Source organism: Tremella mesenterica (assembly GCF_000271645.1).
Source record: "Tremella mesenterica DSM 1558 unplaced genomic scaffold TREMEscaffold_20, whole genome shotgun sequence".
NCBI classification, from domain to species: Eukaryota; Fungi; Basidiomycota; class Tremellomycetes; order Tremellales; family Tremellaceae; genus Tremella; species Tremella mesenterica.
Window position 1 is genome coordinate 89,363 of NW_006711244.1, and position 21,586 is coordinate 110,948.

The 21,586-nt window shown below is 48.6% G+C and overlaps 6 protein-coding genes across 6 annotated transcripts; 3 read left to right on the forward strand and 3 right to left on the reverse strand.

Annotated features, from left to right (window-relative positions):
- Positions 1-4,828: 4,828 nt before the first annotated feature.
- TREMEDRAFT_66277 (uncharacterized protein) lies at positions 4,829-5,414 on the forward strand (the record flags this gene model as incomplete). The annotated part of the gene is made up of 4 exons (XM_007008349.1): positions 4,829-4,999; positions 5,100-5,147; positions 5,199-5,306; positions 5,352-5,414. The coding sequence occupies 4 exons, from the start codon at positions 4,829-4,831 to the stop codon at positions 5,412-5,414; spliced, it is 390 nt and encodes a 129-aa protein (XP_007008411.1).
- Positions 5,415-6,410: 996 nt separating this feature from the next.
- Positions 6,411-9,042, reverse strand: TREMEDRAFT_66278 (uncharacterized protein; the record flags this gene model as incomplete). The annotated part of the gene is made up of 11 exons (XM_007008350.1): positions 6,411-6,605; positions 6,651-6,677; positions 6,776-6,921; positions 7,022-7,045; positions 7,230-7,647; positions 7,772-8,026; positions 8,086-8,268; positions 8,313-8,409; positions 8,453-8,539; positions 8,585-8,614; positions 8,792-9,042. 11 exons carry the CDS (start codon positions 9,040-9,042, stop codon positions 6,411-6,413), a joined length of 1,713 nt encoding a protein of 570 aa, XP_007008412.1.
- Positions 9,043-9,521: 479 nt separating this feature from the next.
- On the forward strand, positions 9,522-10,294 carry TREMEDRAFT_57957 (uncharacterized protein). The gene has a single exon (XM_007008328.1). The coding sequence runs from the start codon at positions 9,539-9,541 to the stop codon at positions 9,932-9,934; it is 396 nt and encodes a 131-aa protein (XP_007008390.1). The 5' UTR covers positions 9,522-9,538; the 3' UTR covers positions 9,935-10,294.
- Positions 10,295-11,707: 1,413 nt separating this feature from the next.
- On the forward strand, positions 11,708-12,551 carry TREMEDRAFT_72561 (uncharacterized protein). Its single transcript, XM_007008351.1, has 2 exons — positions 11,708-12,250; positions 12,378-12,551. The coding sequence occupies exons 1-2, from the start codon at positions 11,728-11,730 to the stop codon at positions 12,425-12,427; spliced, it is 573 nt and encodes a 190-aa protein (XP_007008413.1). The 5' UTR covers positions 11,708-11,727; the 3' UTR covers positions 12,428-12,551.
- Positions 12,552-13,933: 1,382 nt separating this feature from the next.
- TREMEDRAFT_66280 (uncharacterized protein) lies at positions 13,934-16,727 on the reverse strand (the record flags this gene model as incomplete). Its single annotated transcript, XM_007008352.1, has 5 exons — positions 13,934-14,198; positions 14,415-15,013; positions 15,224-15,307; positions 15,460-15,987; positions 16,035-16,727. The coding sequence occupies 5 exons, from the start codon at positions 16,725-16,727 to the stop codon at positions 13,934-13,936; spliced, it is 2,169 nt and encodes a 722-aa protein (XP_007008414.1).
- A 1,819-nt stretch (positions 16,728-18,546) lies between these two features.
- TREMEDRAFT_66281 (uncharacterized protein) lies at positions 18,547-20,157 on the reverse strand (the record flags this gene model as incomplete). The annotated part of the gene is made up of 4 exons (XM_007008353.1): positions 18,547-18,711; positions 19,118-19,213; positions 19,627-19,889; positions 19,941-20,157. 4 exons carry the CDS (start codon positions 20,155-20,157, stop codon positions 18,547-18,549), a joined length of 741 nt encoding a protein of 246 aa, XP_007008415.1.
- Positions 20,158-21,586: the final 1,429 nt, after the last annotated feature.

Sequence of the window (21,586 nt, forward strand, 5' to 3'; positions counted from 1 at the left end):
GTAGTAGTAAGTGTCTCCTTCTCCTGAAGGCTTCAACAATAGCTAGTAACTCCTTTTCGCCTACCGTGTAGTTCAACTGCGCCGCCTGAAACGCTCCGGATGTCACGGCCGTCGAACAACTACTTCTTAATAGACCGACGGTCGACGAACCTCGGCTAACTTCACTCTCTGAGTCGATGTCTCACCCAACCAGGAGGGCGCAGACGTCGAAAGGGGTGTAACTACGGCGTACTTCGGCGTAGTTACTCTAACTAGGGTTTTGATCTACTGATGGCGATGTATCTTGATTTATAGCTATCTCTATCTGTCTTTTACTACTGACAACAATCAAGGATCGCTGAAGAACTTCAGCGATCTTCTCAGCTAATATTATCTACTCCTCCTAGACGTTCATCCAACCCTCTCGCGCTTTGACGTACTTCAACGCACTTCGTCCAACTTCCCCGAGCCCTCGGCCATCCTCTTCCTCCTTCGACTAACTCCGCCTAACATCGCCGCACTTCTGCTCCCATTGTCCCTACTTAGCCTAACTCCGCCTAACATCGCCGCACTTCTGCTCCCATTGTCCCTACTTAGCCTAACCCCGCCTAACATCGCCGTACTTCTGCTCCCATTGTCCCTACTTAGCCTAACCCCGTCTAACTTCGCCGTACTTGGTCTCAGAAGTCCTGAGTTACGTGTAGAGTAAAGAGGTTAAGGCGTGATGGGGTTTTGATGGCCAAAGGAGGGTCATTGTTGGTGGAGTAATCGAGGTGTCACGACGTAGTTCGTGACACCGGACTCGATAGCCACCGGGTGTTCTTGTCCCAACTCGTTCACCTGCGAAATTATGAAACCCCAGCCGAAGAACGACGCATCTGTTTGTAGTAGCGTCTTCAACGAGGGATCAAAGTGAGCCAATACTGGGGCCCTACACATCCTCTCCTTTAATTCCTTAAAAGCTCTTTCCTGTTCTACTCCCCAAACAAACGGTACATCCTTCCTGGTGAGATCATTGATCGGTTTAGCAATTCTGGAGAAGTTGGGAACAAAACGCCGATAATAACTGACAACTCCCATAAATCCTCTGCTCTCTCGCAAGTTCTTAGGACGAGGGAAAGACACGACAGCATCGATGTATTCCGGATTACTAGAAATCCCTTCTCGCGAAACCACGAACCCCAGGAAGACTACCGAATCTCTTTCAAACTCGCACTTACTTGCTTTTACGAACAACTTCGACCTTCGAAGCACTTCGAACACCTTCGCCGTAGTTCCTCTTAGTTCCTCCAATGTTTGACCGTAGATGAGTATATCATCTATGTAGACAACTACTCCTTTTCCCAGCAGCTCTCGAAAACTTTCATTCAAGAAGTGCTGAAACACAGCAGGAGCATTTCATAGACCGTCTCGGACAACAAGAGACTCGAACATACCGTACTGAGTCCTGAACGCTGTCAGGTGTTCGTGTCCTTCCTTTACTCGTAGGAGTTGATAAGCCCCAATCAGATCTAACTTGCTGAAATACCTCGCTTTTCCTAGCTCTTCGGTTATCTGACCGATCAGAGGCAGCGGGATAGGCGTCGGGTATCGTTGCCTCGTTTAACTTTCGGTAATCAATGACCATTCGCCATTGACCTTTTGCTTTCTTCGGTACCAAGAACATCGGTGATCCGTAGGGCGAATTACTGGGTCGAATTCTTCCGGCCGATATTTCGCGATCTAGGATGTCTCTCAGCGCACTTCTCTGATCTTCTCCAAGCGAGTAGAGTGGAGCAACCTTCAGGTTCGCCCCCTCCTTAAGATCAAACTCCAGATCATAGCCCCTCGAGGGAGGTAATTCTTCACCTCCCTTCCTTGGGTTAAAAACATCAATGAACGAGTGGTATTGTTCAGGAACCACCTGATACAATTCCTCCTGTTCCTCCGGACTCAGTTCATCCTGGTCATCTTTGTCTCGAAGATCTATCGCGTCCGTCGGAGTCGGCAGCCCTATGGCCGCTAACTTCGCCGCACTTGGTGGGGCTGGGATGGGAAATTTCACCGAGTTGTCTCTTCCATCAAGGACAACCCCTTCCTTCCTCATCCAATCCCACCCTATCACAACATCTGCGTCGCAGAGCGTTGTTACATCGAGACAAACAGATCGCACTTCGGCGTCCTTCGTCAAACTAAATCCGACTTCGACAAACTCGGTGATGGGTCCAGCGACACTCACCGAGCCGTCGAACATGTGAACGGGTACGCTCACCTGATATCGCCTCTTTTCTACACCTATCTTCGCTGCTGCCCTAGGGCTTATGTATGAACAAGTAGCTCCAGTGTCCCAGAGCGTAGTTAGCTTTATTCCATTAATGAAAATGTCCGATTTAGGTTGATCTCTGGAAACGGAAGGGATGGGGAGATGATTATCGACATTGCATGAACAAGGGGTACTGAGTGGTGTATTTCTGTATTCACAATCCTCTGGCTCCATCAGCTGTGTTTCTTTTATGGGTTTGGGAATGGTGGCCGAGAGAATATGGCGGACCCGCCGAGCCTCGCCTACTGCGACAGGTCCTCTTCTTTTCCCTGGTCCTCTTCCAAATCTACTTCTCCTCCAACCGCATTCAAGTTCCTCCTCTGTCCGAGAGGTACTGCGTTCCCTCCCGATCCTCCACCACGTTCCCCGAACTTCTCCCCCCATGGAGGCAACAGTCCAACCTTAACCTTAGCCTCCCTTACAGGACATTCCTTCAGCCAATGTCCTGTTTCACCACACTCCGTACACTTCCCCTCTTTCCTCCTTGTCTCCCTCAGGTCGGCGTTCGGCCTAGGCCATTTTCGGCGAACTTCGTCGATGTTCGGCGGCGCACTCCTTACCACCGTCGACGTCATGGTTGCTTGGACACCAACCTGCGCCGAAGGTTGTCCCCTTTCCCATTTCTTCTCTTCTTTCTTCTCCGCCCTCTGACTTTCCACCACTGTTGTTGTCTTTGTCCCTCCTTCCCTCCTCCTCTCTGCCTCCTTCTCCACTTGTCTCCTCCACAGGCGGTTGTCCAAGGGAATTACAAACTCCAATAGCTCCTTCACAGTCCCAAACGATCTGCCATGTCTTGCAATTTCATCCAGGAGGTGCGATTTTAAACCTTTCTTAGCCCGATCGACCAAGTTTCCGTCATCAGACCACTTGAGTATCGCCACATGTCGCTGAAAGGCAGAGAAGTAATCCGAAGCAGACCCGGTTTGTTTGAGATCATTGAGCTGTCGGGCTGCAGTTCCTTCTTCGTCTGGGTCGCCGAAGTTAGTCTTGAGATACTTGACGAACTGGTTGTGCGCCGTGAGGTATTCCGGGAGAGGCCTTTTCGATAGATCGGGTTGAACGGCAAGAAGGGGAGTTTCGCGTAAGTGAGAGATCATGAAAAAGACCTTTTTAGTGTCGTCGGGGAAAAGGTGAGAGTTTAACTCGAAATGTACGTCGCACTCAGACAGAAAAGCGGTTAACTTGTTCCGCTCTCCTCTCCAGAAATCCGGGTTAGGCAACTTTATCCCCTTCCTTTGTTCCCCAACTACGCTTGGAGTCGCCGAAGTTTGCCGTCCCATGGCGTACCTCACCCCTTCTGATATCCCTTCTGCAATTCCCCCCACTGTCTCCCTTTCCCTTCTTTGCTCCCACTCCTCCCTACGCCTCCTCTCCTCCATCATATCCTTGTTCATATTTGCCACCATCTGCACCAAGGCTAACATCACCTCTTGAGTCCCTCCTTCTCCGAAGTTCGTCCCACTTCCAGTGTTTTCTGGCCGTGGGGTTTGATCCGATCCCATTGGGGATCCAATAGGTGGGAGAATATCGGCCATAGGTGTAGGAGGATTAGAAGGTACTGGTGGAACGGACTCATCTCCTTGAACTGACCCCCCTACGCTATCTTCCACCCCAAGGTCCTGTCCCATCGCTCTTCTAAGCTCCTCCAATGCTCTCCTCTCATTATCCTCCATCCTGTCTTCACCCCTACTCATGCCTCGCGTAATTCTCCTTTCCGGTTCCATATTATCTTCGTACTTCTCCGAGGTTCGCACGGGTCGTCGGTAAGAGCGATCCTTGATACTGTCACGGCCGTCGAGCAACTTCTTCCTTATAGACCGACGGTCGACGAACCTCGGCTAACTTCACGCTTCTGAGTCGATGTCTCACCCAACCAGGAGGGCGCAGACGTCGAAAGGAGTGTAACTACGGCGTACTTTGGCGTAGTTACTCTAACTAAGGCTTTGTTCTATTGATGGCGATGTATCTCGATGTATAGCTATCTCTATTTGTCTTTTACTACTGACAACAATCAAGGATCGCTGAAGAAGTTCAGCGATCTGTAAACTATCTATACTACTCCTCTCTTCTCATAGAACGTCCCTCAACTCCTGCACTGCCTCACGCTCAGTCCTCTTCGTTCAACTTTGCCGTACCTCGCCGTATCCCCGATATCCTACTCCGCTCACCTCGACTAACTTCGCCTAACTTCCCCTGTTCTGCTCTCCCTCGGTTCCCTTCCCCTAACTTCGCCGTAGTTCTCCGCTAGGCGGGGTTATCGTGACAAATACCCTCTTGGTTCTCGTAACTTCGCCGTAGTTGGTCTCAGTGGTTCGAGTGGAGGTTGGTGGTGGTGAAAAGGAAGGTCGGTGATGGTGAAAGGAGGGTCGGTGATGGTGGTTGTCAGGGATGTTACGATGTAGTTCGTGACAGCTAGAAAGGGACAAGGTGGTCAATGAAGTGGAACAACTCAAAGAGGAGCACGCTCGAGAATGCATACGGTTCAAGGCGGATTATGAGGCCGTCAGAGCTCCTCAAACCGACTGGGAAACTCGATATCACCAGGCGATGTCGCAAGTAGAAAGATACCGAGGACAGACTCCGGCACTGGTCGACGAGTTGAAAGCGGAGAATGCGACGCTGGTCATCGAAATCTACAATGAAACACTTCGAGACTTACTGAACTTCAAGCGTGGGCCTCTGCGTGATGATGAGAAACCCGCAATTCACTTTTCGAAGGTTCGTCGGAGCGTAGCATTACTGTCGCTGACTGATCAGGGGAAGGTGTATGTTGAACCACTTGTTGAGCACATTGTGTCCACTCCGCAGGACGTCATAGAGCTTCAACAAGGGCAACGCGGGAAGAAAGACTAGCGCGACTGACTGGGTGAGTCGCTCGCTTACCTGCATGTCGATGATACTTGGCTGAATGTACCAGAATGAGCGATCTTCCAGGTCACATAGCGTGTTTTCCATTGTCATCGAATCTCGCCCACGAGATGGGAACGGAGATGATGACATTCGGCTTTCTAAGCTGAGCCTCATCGTGAGTACAAAGAATGCGTCAGATGGAAAGTGCTCATAGCCGTAGGATCTTGCTGGTTCGGAGAAAGCTGATGTAACCCCGAATGGTTCGGTTTCGCCTCATCGTTGAATGATGATGCATGTCAAGAAACCAAAGATCATGTGTGTAACCGTGACTGTCCTCTCCCCGGCGTAACGTGTTTCCCCCCCCATCTCACATCACCCGCATCACATCCGCTTCGTGCTCCGAATTTCAGTGACTCTGAATGAAATGGATTCTCTTCCCTTCCCTTTTTCCGTTTCTTGGCCGTAAGATCAGCCTCCATAGTTGTAACTGTTTCCAAGTCTAAGACTGTCACATGTGTTTTGAGGTGTATGTACCCTCGTAAGCTTCCCTTCCCTCAGCTCCTTTTTCGGTAATCCGAGCATCCGAGCCGACTTTCCCTCTGGCCGGAACACCTTCCACAAAGACTCAGGTGGGCTTGTGTCGTTTCAATATCATAACCACTCTCGTCCATGTTGTACATGTATGTTATATATAATTGGATGGCTTGTATTCAATATACATGTATATACTTCCTCATAATAGATCCAACTTTGGCAAAAAAAAAGGAGGCAAACTTCTCTATTGTTGTTCCATCAATACGAGCCCCGTGTCCATACGCTGCTGATAGGAAGTCGCTTTTTTTTGAATTTTGGAGATCAAGTGCTGGGATGGAGACGTGTTTGTAAGGTGGAGAAGAGATCGATTTCGGTGAAGGTGTTTTTCGATCTCAATAATTAGTTTAAGGGTTGGAGGATGATATCGATGGATTTAGTCAACAAGGGTATCTTCTTCTACGGTTGGAGATGAGCTACAGCTGACTTATGGTCAGAGGTATGGTGGGCAACACTATCAGGGAAGTCAAACTTGACAGCAAGCTATCAAAGGGAGAGGTGTTCTTCAAGAGGGAGAAGTAGCTGAGCTTTGTAGGCATCTACATCTACTGCGTGATCGATGGACTTCTGAATGAAAACCATCATGAAAGCAATCAGAATACAAAACCAAAGAAGAACATGCATTCAAAGGCTGGATGAAAAGTTTCGTTGTCCGTGAAGGGGGGGGAAGGAAACACGTTACGTCCATTCAGGAGACCGCCAACAAGATGTCTACCACACGATCGCGGCGGTCCGGCTCCGGCTCCAGCTGTTCGGTCGGGAGGACGACTTGGTCCAGGGATTCTCCGCGAGACAAACGGACGAGCCGGGAGAGGAAATCGACCGTTTGGGTAAAGGCGTATGTCATGGTGGGTTTAGGTAGGTTGGGTAGGGGGAAGACTGTCTGGGATATTAGCGATGGCGCGCGCGCGCGCACACACACACACACGCACACACTCGCTGCCTCACACAGCAGCTACAATACAGCCTTGGACAGAGAAAAGTTGCAAAGCAGCAGCAGCTTACAGCCTTGGACAGAGAAAGTTTGGAAAGGGGAGAGAGACTCAGACTCACTTGACATAGCACGGATAACTCATCGTGCGACGGACCAACGCCAACACCAACACCGTCTCCGTCCATCACGCCCAGAACCGCCCTGCATCCTGTCGCGGGGCAATAAGCAAGGACGCCTCGCCATGTTGAGGTTACCTCCTCACCCGCTGTTGGCCAGATGAGCAGATGTACTTTACTTGGACCTTGACTCTGCCCAGTCGAGTCAGCACAAACGGACTTGTATTTCAGATTCGCGTTCTCGCTGACCTCTCTCTTTCACCCTGTTTCTCGCTGACCGTGTCTATTTTGCTCTCCGTGTACTCTCCGTCCCGTCGGTTCTTACCGGAAGAGAAAGACACGAAGCAAAGACACGAAGAAAAAGACAAGAAGAAAAAACCAAGAAGAAGTGTCACAAGAAGGAATGACAAGAAGAAGTGACAAAAAGAAAAGACAAGAAGAAAAGACAAAAGCTCACCTGACCAAAACCGAGACCGAGGGAAAGACGACCCCCAGAAGCGCGTTCCAACCGACGGAGCAACACCCGGAGAAGGACCCCCCCCCAGGTGGACATCCGTCGTGTTGTTCCCCCCCTCTTCGTCGGCGCAAACGATCCGGAGCAGAGGTCCGAGTTGCGACATGAACTCCAACGACGTCTCATCCTCTGTCGCACTTCCGTCCCTTGCGTTCGAAAGCTCCGATCCGTCGACTGTGACTCTGGTTTGACCCTCCTCCAGCGGATTCGTTTTCGGTACCACACCCACCCTGATCCCGGCAGTCGGATGGATTCTCGAACGAGTGAGACGGAGCCGGAGACGGGATGAAGGAGATAGGAGAGGTGATAGTAGGTCGTTGTATAGTCTCCAGAAAGATGCCGATGAGAGTTTTCCTTTGATCTGAGATATGTGTTAACGGGAAAGGCTCTTTGTTGTTGTTCTTGTCATTCTACCGAAACGGAACGGAAACGGAAACGGGAGAGAAAGTGTGTGTTCGAGAGAGAAAGAGAAAAACCGAACTCACGTTCATAATTTTCAACCTCTCATCACATCGAGTATGAAACTCACTCAAACGACCTCGTCCATCCCATTCCTCCGTCCAACGAGAAACCAGACGGAACCTGTCCTCATGACTCGGCAGCACTCTATCACGCTGTCTGCGCTTGTTGGTTCCTGTTCCTGTTCCGGCTGGTGATCCTGTCGACGCGATCGATTCGGCCCACGCAAGCTCCGCTATCCCGCCGTCGACCCATCCGATCTCGGCGGGGAGGACACGGTCCTGCTGCACACAGCTGTGGACCCAGTCGGTGGACACGACGGTTTGCGAGGGTAGGAGACCGGGGATGACCTCGTTGGGTCGATAGAGGTCGCCTCCATAGCGGCGACCGAGTCGGCTAGATCGGCTATCTGTCCAGGATGTGGGGTAGTCGGACGATCGTCTGCGAGTACCTGAAGCCGACGTTTGAGAACCTCAATTTCCTTATCTTTCGCCTTGATGAGGGCCCTATCGGACGATAAGAGCTAAGCTGTTAACATCTATACGGCCGACCGAAAGAGTGACATACGATATTCTTCTTGGCCTGTGTCTCGACCTGAGAGCAAGTTCCGGCGAATTTGAGCGTCTCCAATGTTTCTGAGGCGTGCTCTTCTTCTGCGGACAGCCTGAGTGATTCAGTAATAATCACAACCTGACCGAGGAGCTCACGTGCAGATGACGCAAATGTTTGAATTTCCGCCTAGGGCGTTTTCAAGTAGATGCGTGAGCTTCGAATCTCGGCACGGAATATGACCGCTACGGTGTGAGCGACGTGTGATCCAGAGGGACGAAGAAACGGACCTCTTTTTGACGTTCTTGAGAGCTAGCAAGCTGCTCGTCAGCTTGACCGATCTTGCTATATTGATAAACTATTGCGCACCTTCGGTTAATATGCTTTCCCTCACCTCTATTGACAGTCGGGAAAGCCGTCACTCTTTTCTTACCTCCGGGGGGGTGATTCCCCCTCCGGCGGCGCGTGAAAAGACTGAATGACCCTCCCGGACTCACATCAAACGACGTAATCGAATTCCGAGAGGCGAGCTCCCCTCCGGGATCACTTGAAAAGACCAAATGACAACTCCGAAGGAGCGATTTCCCTCCCGGACCACATCAAAAGACTGACTCGAATTCCGAGAGGTGACTTCCCCTCCGGGACTAGGTGAAAGACCCGAACAACCCTCCGAGAGGTGAATTTCCCTCCCGGACCAAAACCAATAAGCAACGATACTTACCTCTCCTAAGCAAAGCGCAGGGTGCATGATACTTACCGCTCCAAGGGGGCTCAAAGTCAATGGGAGATTTCCCCTCCCGACATGAACATGGTATTTTCAAAGGTGTTCTTTCACTCGTCGCGACTTTCAACTACTTTCTAAACAAACGCGACATCAACATCTCAACAGGTACGTATGGTGATGTTATATAGGGGAGGGGTAACAGGTGAAAAGTGACCGATGAGTTTTTCACACATCACCATCACCATCACCGTAGAATTATCATACCCTTAGCCTTAGTATAGAAACACTCTTCAACAACAACAACTACAAGAAAAGAAGAGAGCTTTCAAGATGATACTATGAACATCTCGGTAGCCGGAAGCTAGGGGGATTCTCTGAGTCAGGCTGTCCTACTAGGAGGACGACGGAACAGATATAGAACAAGGTAGAAAGGTGAGTTCCCTTTCTCCCTTTCTCCCTTTCTCCCTTTCTCCCCTCCTCCCCTCCTCTCCTCTCTCTCTCATGCCTGTGTTTCACATCTATGTTGACATGTTCGCTAGACGTCAACGACGACGCAAACCCTCGGACCACTCCCGCTCGGTCACCATCAGACGGACAACCTCACATCCATGACGTCTGCCAAAAAATCTATGATGGTCTATCCCGTCGTATAGCCCTCCAGATCATCCAACACTCGGGAGAGACTGGAGCTGGAAAAACCCATTTGACGAATCAAGAATGTCAATTCTTCTTTCGTACCGACCTCACTGGCATGTCCTCAAAACTTGGCGATGGTATCCAACTCATAGAATGTCTCGGTAAAGCCTCCACTAGACTTAACGTCAACTCTAGTCGTTTTGCCAGAAGCGTCACCATAACTTTTGACACTTTCAACCCCTCTCAGCCTTTGCCTACCCAAGTTGAAATCGAAGTGTAAAACCTTTCTCTCCCCAGATCTTCCTCCTCCGACTCTGCTGCCCTGCCCCAACTGTGCTCTCCATCTTGGTCTCGGATCTCTACCCTCTTGGCATCGTTTTTCGACCCAAGAGACATGTCCGAAATCTCCTTCATCCTCGATAACATCCTGGACCTGTTGATCGGACAAGACCCAAGCGGAATACTCGTAGCTGGATACATGTACGAAACCCTCTTCTCATCCGTCGTTCATAAAGTCAACTCGGCCCTCATAGGAGCGGGAACGAAACTTTCCCAAACTGAAACTACTGGAAAAGTCATGCTTGTTGATAGCCCAGGATTTGAACTTGTGGATCATATGGCTCTCGATCAATTCCTCTACAACACATACGGTCAAGTCATTCACGCATCACTGCTCGACACTCTCTCCCTTCCTAAAGGTAGACATGATCAATTGCAAAAGGTTGGACCAAGATTGGTCACTGTTCTCGCTGCTTTCAGTCAAGTCACTGGAATCCCCGGTTCCGGCTTGGAGGATCTGTTCGAAGCATTATTGATAGAACTTCAAAGTGAAATCGATCCCATCGCTCATCTCGATACGTCAGACCCAGCTACGTTGACCGTGAAACATTTCGCTGCGACGGTACGTTATTCAGCTTCGGACATGTTACTCTGTAACGCCGCTATGGATCCAGAGTTTGTCGTAGATCACGTTCACAGTCTCGACCTATCTGTCTTGGCTTCATCCTTGTCCAAGGGGCAACAGGAAGATCTAGAGATTTCTCAAAGAGGACCAGCTTCATCTAGATTGAGATACCATCTCCGTCTATTGGTCAACCATCTCGTCGGTGCGGATCAAGTGATACACGTTCATTGTATCCGACCTTTTGGTCCGTCAAATCTGACAGCGGGACAAGAGGAGGAGAGAGAGTATGAGAGAGCAGCGGTGACGGACCAATTGTTGAATGGAGGATTCGAAGATATCCTCAATCTCATCAGTGAGTCGGTTCCTTCGTCGACCATTATGAGCTTAGCTGACTCGGGAAGATTTGAATCACCGTCCTGACGTACCCATGGACGTGTCACGAACCGTCGTTCCTCCCTCGCCTATGCCTGTGCCTCGAGACCGAAGGGATCGGAAGAGACTCGGACGGGTTGGATTCGATGATCCATCGTCCATAACGCCATTGCGACGACTTCCGAATGTCACCTTACTGCCCACGGTCCGGAATACCAGTCACAGTCAAGGGGCAACGCTATTGATCCGTGACGTTGCCCGTGATCTTCTGCCAAGCCTGGAGGAACAGATCGTAGGACAGGGACGAGAGATTGAATCATTGACCAAACAAGTCATCGAACAGAAACGAGAAATCGAGTCATTGACAAAACAAGTCATCCTGCTCGGCGAACACAATTCCGAGCTAGCTGATCGAAACTCTTCTCTGGTAACGAAAAACGCCGAACTGAACAGGACGGTGAAAACGACAGGAGAAACTCTCCAGACGGCTCAAGAGAAAATCAAGTCGTTGATGGAAACGACGTCCGATCTGAAAGAACAATTGTCGACATCGGAAAAGAAACGACAAGAAGTTGAATCCCAATTGGAAGTATCAAAGGCTCAACTGGTTTTATCCGATCGACATGTTGAAGAACTCAAGTCGGTCAGAGAACAATTAAAAACTAAAGATTGATAACTTGGCGTCTAACCGTGTTGAACTCAAAGATAGGTTGATTCTACAAGAACAAGGTAATTTACGACATACACTTGATTTATTGTTCTTTTGGACGAGGGAAAACGACGAAAACGAAACGGACATGTCTAATCTTGATTCTCTCGCAGTCGACTTAGATCATACGTTCGCAATGTTCAGTTACGATCTGGAAGCCAAGGTTGACCAATTGGCTATGACAATCAAGACCATCTCGGAGAAAGGACATGTGAGACATCAGGTCATGCCCCTTATCGGGGTGTTTGAACGTTGGACGAAGCTCGAGATAGAGCGTGAGCGCGAGAGCCAGCTTCAGCCGGAGAACACGTCGACGGCAGGGGACACTCTCACTCTTCGAGTCAGGTTGGAGAGGATGGTGAGTGAGGCCAGGGGAAAGATCCGGATCCGGATCCCGGTGGAATTGAAAGAATCGACGGACAGGTGGAAGTCGTCGGGTTTGTTGACGGAGAACAAAGTCGGGTCCATGTTGAGATACCTTTTGGAAGGCGGGATGATGCTCTCTGATCGGAAGGCTCTGCTGAGGGATCCGTTGCGTGAGTTCGTCAGGGGGTCAGAGAGGGATGGTTTGGCGTCGGGTTTGGATAGGGTTAGGATGAAAGAGATGATGGGTGAGTCTGTCGTTGGTCATCTCTCTCCCGTCTTTTGTCTCTCCCGTTTTGTCTCTCCCGTCTTTTGTCTCTTCGGACCCCGTGTCAGTAAGGAAGAGGTTGTGGGTTGGATTGCTGATGAGATTAGAAGACTTGGGAGAAGCAACAAGCTGGTTCCGCGGGCAGTGGGGCATGTGACCGTAGAAATTGCCCATGGGTCATGATCTCTCTCTCTCTCTCTATCTCTTACATTTGTCAATTATCATGATTAGCTATACCATGTCATTTCCGGCCAATTGTTCATGCATTCTCCATACTATCAATGTCCACGACGATGATATGAGCCATGGGGATGTCTAGAAGAGCCCAGTACTATCAATGTCCACGACGATAATGAGCCATAGGGATGTCTAAAAGAGCCCAGGGACGGATAGCGAGGACAGAGGAGGGAGAGAAGGTGCAAGATAGGTACCTCTCCTGAGGAGGATCAATGTCGAAAAATGGTGGGATACCTGTTCATTAGAGACCCGCCAGTGGGATACAGCCGAAAATGCCCGTATGAGAGACTCACATTCGGTTGATATCGGTGTCTCCTGAACCCATCAGCTTGCTATCCTGCAATCAAAAGTAAGAGTGTAAGAGAAGAATCAAAATAACGAAAGCTTTCGAGATCGTCAGGCCGATATAGACAGAGACAGAGTGGTAGAGCCAGAGACAAAGCAATATAGCCAGGAATGACAGGAATGACTGCAGGACGGAGAGGGGAGCAGGAGGCAAGGAGAAATGTCAAGTAAGAGAGTAAAAGACAGTGAAGATGGTGAAGATTTTTCGAGATCGTGAGCCCAATACACACAGAGACAGAGTGGTAGAGCCAGAGACAGAGCAATATAGCCAAGAATGACTGCTGGACAGAGGAGGGGGAGAAAGAGGGAAGGATAAAACGTCATTGTCATATGAGAGACCCACCGAATAACCCGTCCTCGCCATCCTGTCCTCTCCTCTGTCCTCATCATTACAGGCCGATTTTCCTCATCATTACAAGCCGAATTCTGAGTCTCCTTAGCCTTTTCCCTTCCCCTTTCCTCTCCGTCCTTGTTCGTATTGGTAGCCAAATCCAGGTCAAGAAACTATCTCCTGAATAGTTGAGAGTCTGCTTCTCCGGAGCAGCATTCGTCCCCATTACTGACTGGTTTCACCAGCCTTCCGAGCGGTCATTTCGCGACACTGAGTTATATACAAGGGGACCGTGAAAACCGATAGGATTGGTGATGACATCTAACTCGTCAGGATGAAAACTTTTTCAGGTGAAAACGGGTACTCACTCGAATCCCCGGACCAGCAGAATATATGTCGACAAGCCGGGAGCCCGGGGGATAGTGTTGTTGGAGAGTCAAAAAAGGTTTTGGCTGGCGAGATCGAGGATGATGATGGATTCTGTCGAAGTCAGTCAGATTTTTACATTTCTCGATAGAAAGAGTACTCACAGACTTATACAGGCCAGGAGAACAACGTCGAGAAGTTTGAAGAGACTGAAGAGGTGTTGTTAAAGGGTGATAGAAATTCTTGCTGCAGGAACGTTTGGTGACGAGGTAAATGACAACAAGGGGACCTATCCAAATCAGAATTTCACTTCTGATCATAAAACAAGTAACTACTCACAGACTCGCAAAGACAAGTAAGACCAAATGCATCCGTTCCTCTATTTCACACTTGCTGGGGTGCCGACAACCTGTAGACGTCATTGTGCTCAAAAGCCAATTTGATTTCATCAATCTGACATTGTAATTTCCAATCTCCCAACTCGTCGTCCACTGAAACGAAATAAGCACTGGCCCAGTCGATCAATCTGATTCGATAAGGTAGACAATGTCGATATTTCGCTTCGACCCTGATCCAGTTGCGGGGATGGGCGTCTCCGTGTATTATGCGACGTCTGGAAAGGAGTGTGTAGTGTGATATTATTTCTTCTCTGTCCGGTCAGCGTGTGTTGGCGCGGGATGAGTGAGAGTTGACAGTGGTTTAGTATTTCAACGACTTGAGAGAATGGGTCGTTAAGTCTCGAAGGACTCGGGTCAATCAAAGGAAACGTGCACACAGAGGTCGCAGGTGTATCAAGTATGAAGAACGACGGATGGATGCAAAACGGTCAGAAGTGAGAGAGAAAGAGAGAGAGAGACAAACTCACTTTTCCTCTGGTAACGGTTGATCCAAATCGGTAGTACATGTTCGACCACCCCCATCTTCCATGATTATCGCCAAATGATCCAACTGCGCTTCATCTCCACCCTCTTTAATGGTCGTTGAAGAAAACCCTTTGTAAGATCCGGTGGCTTTACAGATGAAACCTAGTTCTGGAAATAGTCGAACCGTGTTTAAGAATTTCATTTCTGCACGCCAGGCTTTCAAAGCTTCGTCGACGAACAACGGGTGTTCATCTTTGAGGTCACATAGCTTGATGATCCTCTCCTTCAAACAAATGGTGAATTTGACATTTTCGTGAGGGTAGACTTGTTCGGGGTATTTGATTTGATAAGCTGTCCATATCCTACCTTGACCGCGTCTCGTGCAAAGTCGGAGGCGGGGCAACGCCGAAGGGCAGGGTTTGTTCCAGTTTGCTGCGTCGGATCCGGCAGAGAAGAGATCGGTGAAGAAGACTATGGGTCGATCAGGACATGTTGGGATTGAAACGATGAACGAGAATGACGGGGGGATTTTGGTCAAGGTGTTTTGTTGTGGAGGGATTTGGATTGAGGGTGTCGTCTTGTTTCGAGTAGGGGAAACCGACTGTTCATCAAACTGATGACAATCAGCGACGACCGTTTTCATCTCAAGCCGGAGAGGAGAGCGAGGGGGAGAAGGAACACGACATGACATGGGGCCGAGTGCATTTTCTGGTCCCAGATTAGATATCATCACAGTGATTGACCATGATGGACAGGTGAAAGAGGGGCGAAAGAGCAAACAGGATACAGAACACGAACGATAGAAACTCACCGAACGTTCACCAAAAGACATGTCAGAACCCTCTTCATCGTGTAGGAGAATTTCTACAGGCTCGGTCATGACAACACGATCAGACTGTCACATCAGTGTCTAGATCGCATTATTCGGCCAGTACAGTCAGTCTCGAGAGGGGAAAAAGAAAGAGCGACAGAGGACAGAAGAATTAGGTCTCCAATCTTTCACACTGTAAAGGAAAAGAAGTGGGGACGAGCAAGAGCGTCACTCACCTTGTGAGTTTTTGGCGAAGGAGTGTCCGTCGTCATCGTCGACGGTGAAGAAGTGGCGGAAGGTGTCCTCGGACGATTATCATCTTGGGATACTACCGATGACGGTCTGGACAAGAAACGTCCAGAACCGTACGGATGATGATGAGATTGTCCTTGTGAGGGGGCAGAAGTATCGTCGTGGTGGTGGTGAGAGGTTTGTGAATCTTGACGGAGGTGATATGTGTCTCCAGCCGGGTGACTCATACGTGTCCACGGAATGGTCGGAAGGTTTAGAAGACCAGAGTTGGCAAAGATTGAATCTAGTCCTACTGCGAGTGAGAGTGAGAAAGGTTTGAGGGTTAAAAGACGTCTGCCGTTACGATCTTCGGTCGATGTACCAGCTGGAGCGCTCCACCAACCTCCGGTCCTTTTGATAGGTCTGGAAACACCAAGCCTAGCTCGTTGATCATCCCAATGGAATAGAATGTAAACGTTGTAATTGGATAAGATGGCATAACGAGATCGATGAGTCAATATGGCACCCAGAATCTGAAAGATCAGTGTAAGAACTGGTCGTTACTTGTATCCCGACTTACCTGTAAGAGGAGATGTCTCTCCTTGTCCATTCCAGGTAACGGACCCCTTTGAGGATCGTTGAAAACGGGTTGTTGACCATCTAGACTGATGCTGATACTGATCCCATCATGAGCTAGAACATGCAAGGCGTTCATCGTTTCATCCGGAGCGCTGACAGGTGTCTTGAGTTGAAAGAGAGGAATATCGTTTACTAACTCTTTCCTGAAATCCGTCCTCCTTCCTGACCTTGGCCCAGACGTTGGATCCATGACACTGCTGTTGGTGGTGAACCAGAGAGAGCTCGGTGGGAGTCTCAAAGCCTCTTCCACAGCGTTGATGGACAAGAACAAGGAAGACCAGAGGAGATGGGATAGACCGGATTCGCCGTGGACGGGAGTGGCCGAGACGGCAACGTCATGGAGATGCTGAAGGTGAGGAAGACAGTCGGGTGGGTGTTGAGGGAACAAGTCGAGTGATATGACATGTCGAAGAAAGTCACTGAGGAGGTGAACGTGGTCGTCGTCAGCCACCAGCTGAACAAATCCGACATGGTGAGAGGACAACCTGGAGACTGAAGTAGAGGGACGTTCGGAGCAAGTGGAAGATGAAAAGTGGACGTTGCCGAGGGGAGAAGGCTCGAAAGCTGTCTCTAACCAACGTGTCACGACGGCGACGGCGACGGCGACGGACGAGAGGGGCACAGTGACGGGCATGGTCGTGGTGGTGACGGTGGGGATGGGGATGGTGGTGACGGTACGTACGAATTTATCATGTGTTTCTTGCCGCCCGCAGTTCTCTTGTCAACTTTTAAACCTCCTTGACCAACTTATTCCGTGCCCATCACCTCTTTCCTCCCATCATCCCTCGACAATTGGGCTTTCCTACTCTGCGACAATACCAACAGCTGTTACATTGACCGCCTTCTGTCCAGCTTATGGCCAGGGTGAGTGCCAGATGTTAGCGGTGATTCCAACTTGGCTGACGACAGACTCATCTCCTAGCGCAATTTGGAAAGAAGCGGGTCGGGGACATGAGAAGGGAATTGCTCGTGGCTGGGAGTCTTGCAGAATTGATAAATCGTATCTCTGTTGGCGTGGATCGTCCTTCCGGGAATGTCGCCAGCCCATCGGAACGCTCATCATGGTTTGGGCAGGCGAAATGGAAAGGGGAAGCTGCTCAGGATCGGGATTGTCTCTCGATGTAATGAGGATGGTCGAGTTGGAGGGAAATGCAAAATGAGAAATGAGAAATGGCAGGAGACGATAAGAGGTGGCGAGGCGGGGAGGGAAAGGGCGAGAAAGCGAGAATAAAGTCAAGAGTTTTCGGGTCAGTGATACTATGTATTTTGCGTGTAAACAGTGAGCTGAAAATGAGACATTCCTTTCGAAACGAGATACATGTTGCAAAACGGGATACGGGAAACGGGATTTTCTTCTTCTTCTTCTTCTTCCTTGGCAATGGCGGCAGACGAGAAGACTAGGCCGAGGTGTTGAAAGATTGTAGGGGAGGGGGAGGAGAAACGCATGTCGTGAGACGTAAAGATCTAAGACAAATGGTTTCAACTCACTCACTCGACTTGACTTGCACATACAGAGCATAGATCGGAACCTCTGGATGCAGGAAGAGGAGAGGGGAGAATCACCCACTACGATGGGTCGCAAGAGTCTTCTGGAGATGTTTCAGAGGAAAAGTGATGAAGCAGAGGAACGAAATAGTAAATGACCGGTGAGAAGGAGAACAAGCGAGGTGAGTCATATCGGATCGATAAATTAAAAGCTTTCAGTCGGATAGGCTGGTGTGAAACATAGTTTTCTTTTCTTTCTCTTGTATCGTTTCATGGTATACCACGGTGACGAGGTGTAAGGCTCAAGCGATAGAGTTCAGACTTTCGAGTTTCTTGGTCATACGTTATACTTGTTGTTGTTGTTGTTTTCTTCTTTGTGACTCATCAATGGATCCAAGTTGTATGTGTCGTCCCCTTGAGCCGATCTTCATCTTTGGTGTGAACATGAGTTGGAAGAATTGGCAGAACGAGTTGACGGTCGATGATTTGGCATGGTTTCCCTATCCGGACCTTCTTTGGCAGAAACGAAAAAAAGAAAGGGAATGAATAGAAAAAAAAGTCACGTCAGTGTCAGCAATTTGATGGGTTCGGTTTTCTCTTTGATCAATGAAACGGTGAAGTGACGACATGAGGTGAAAAAAAATCATCTAATATGAAGACGGGTGGGTTGTTTTTTTTTTGTCTTGTGCATCTCAGTTCTTTTAGAGAATACGTACAGTGGGATGCATGAAGGATCGATTTTGCTTTCGACGCATAATCTCTCCGAGAACTGAAATGGACATTCACATGGTCGTGTCATTGTCGGAAAGATTCCCTGGGTTAATCTTTTACGTCTCGAGCATGGCAAAGGCTGGGTGGAAAATTGGCAAGATTGTAGGTTTTGGTGAGGTATGAAAATGAAAACTAAGAGTAGAGTATATAGAGAAGATAAACACCACCTAGAATGGGATCCGTCCATCTTCAGTCTCTTATAAAACATCCTCATGTCCTATCAAAAATAACCACAACCATTCTTTCTTCTCATCCACGCTCATGGTTTCAAGACCTTGACGATCATACCATTTCATCCAGATGTCAACTTCTTCGACGGACAGATCGAGGATGTTTTGTTGGGAAGAGAGAGTTCGGGCGCCCTGGAGTCGTCAGTCATGGAGGATGATTCTTTGTGTGAAAGCGTATCGCGTCGGGGGTCGAGATGTTTATGTAAATGTGAATGTGCAACGGAGATGGGATGATGCATTAGAATGGCAAGTGGGTCCAAAACAAAAACAAAACGGAGAAAGAAAAAGAAAAAGTCCAGATGGCAAGTGGGTAAAGTAACAAAGGAAAAATTGAAATTGGAAAATGAAAATAGAGAATTGATTGGGTAAGTGGATTGGATATATGTGATAGAGAAGGGACGAGACGGAGTACTAGTGACAGAGAAGCAACGAGACGGACTACATGTGATAGAGAAGTAACAAGACGGAATCCATGCGAGATAGAGAAGCAAGAGACGGGAAAGAAAGAAGAGAGAAGAAAAAAAAAATCAAAACTGACCCGTCTGGTCAAAACTGGATATTTGGCTTTTGGATCCAATTGGCTAGGGACAGCTACGAGATCTTTTTCGGATGCGCGACGACGTTTGTTTGCTCGCTGTAAGTGAATCAGCATGTAGGACAACTCTATGTTTGGGACGGTCTATAAATGGGTTTATTTTTTATCCATAATCGCGTCTCGTGTTGGACCGGTCTATAACTGGGGTTTTTTTTTTGTATCCACAATCGCGTCTCGTGGAGCATTTCAAACGGATGCTCTCACTGTGTAAAAGGTTCGATTCGTATTGTGAGGTATGGATAAACTGAACGATTCAAGGGGAAAGGAGATCAAACGGATCAACCGAAACGATTCAAGGGGAAGGAGATTAAACGGATCAACCAATACGATTCAAGGGAAGGGAAATGAAAATTATTGGGAAGAAGGAAAAGAGAAAAGCACTTGCAGAGGAAAAGAATATTTTATCAAGAGAGGATGAAAAACAATACAAGAAAGATAGATTGTAAACTGACCTGAGCAACCTGTTGTCTCTGTAACACTTGGATATCTTGTACTTGATCCGCCACAGTATCCAACTTGCTTGACAAGGTATCGACCTTTTTCGACACGGTGTCTATTCGTTTGATCAAGTTGTCATTGATTTGACGCATTTCAACCCTCAAAGTTGACACTTTGTTATCCACCAAAGTGGTCATACGTGTCATCTTGTCATCCAACAAGGCTGTGATGCGTTCCATCAACGCGTCTTCACGGATCGTTGGGCGTTCTTCACGCACTGCTAGTCAACGATGAACGTACGAGGTGACAGAAGAGTAGGAGGACTGACTGTTGACAGATATCATATCGGCAGCAAAGGTAGCTGCGGCCTGTACGACTTGATCATCTGTATGATGTCGGTCTATCAAAAGGTCGGATAAGAGAGAGAGAGAGTCTGATACAGTCTTGGCGGTTACCGGTACGTTTGTAGGAGGGTCGATGTAGGTACCGAAACCTTCTTTGAACGGGCGATACGTTAGGAGACGTGCAGGGATCGCGGTGGTCATTGTGTGGGGGGTGATGTCTAGTTGTGTTATACAGTTCTATAGTGTGATGGGTGTATGTTATATAGGGGGTATTGTCGTATAAGGGGGTAGATGATTGGACGGGAGATGAGATGTTTTTACTGTACAAAGTATAGTGCTGCCACACTGCGGCGTTATCGAGATAACTCCGGACGTCCAAACATCTACCCCATCAACACATCCTTTATTTATTTTCATACCAGGATAATGCATATCTCTATAAAACACCTTCCGAGTACCATGTTGCCAGATCTGGCAGAAGCAGAGCAAGGGGAGATTGTGTGGAAACACAAAGCTGGACAATCATATCGAGATATTGGCAAAGCATGATTTCATCAGCAAGTCTACCGTCTTTCTCCTGTACCCTTACCCTTATTCAATTTGCAGAGACCAGAACCCATTCTCCAAGACCTGGGAGTGGGGGACAGCCAAAAGTCACTCTTGAAACAGAACAACAGATCTTGGGTGACATTACCAACAATCCCAATCAGCTCTGGGCAGTGTACAGTTCAAACATCAACAGAGAAGGAACCAATGTCAGTGGGCAAACCGTCAAGTGCGTAGCCTAGGAGGAAGGATATCATCAATGTATCAAACGAGAAAAGCCATGGCTCCCACCCCATGTAATAGAAGGTCAAAAGCAATTGGTCAAGATAATGAAGGACTGGTTTGGACTGAGGAAATGTGTGTCACAAGGTTGTTCCTTCGTTAACTTGCTAGGACTGACGGCCAATAACTTCGTGGGCTTCGACCTTTAACTACCTTGTTGTTTGAAATATGAAATAGGTGACAATAACTTCTGGGTGTAATAACTTCGTACTTTACTAACTTCTATCACTAAGACAACAACCAGAGATCGTCAAAGATCTCTGGGAACTTCGGCCCTTAAGTACTCCGTCCTTCCCTAACTTCTTCAATGCAGAACTTCGTTCAACCCGAAGTCCCGAGCTTCGTACCTCGCGAACTTCGTCGGGGACGAAGTTCGTGCCTCCCTAACTTCATATCTCCCTAACTTCGCATCTCCCTAACTTTGTATCTCCCTAACTTCCTACATGACTAACTTCGCCCTCGACGAAGTTAGCCTCCTAATACCCTTGTGGGTGATGAAGTTCATGAGAACTGGATCGTTGATGGCGAACTGATGTCCAACGGAACCTCGTTGATGGGGAAGGATGATGTCACGCGGTGCCGCGTGACAGTCGCCCCCTCCTTGAGCGTGAACGTCCCCGTGAGCAAACATCAACGCCGAAAAGAACAAAACAACTCAGCATGAAGTTTGGGTCTCACTCTTCTCCTGAAAGCCAACTTCCTGATAATGTAATTCCCGTAATGAAATTCCAGGAAAATATGAAACCTCCTTCGGCTACGCCGCCGTCCTCACAACAAGATCGCCATGTACCGAACATCGTAA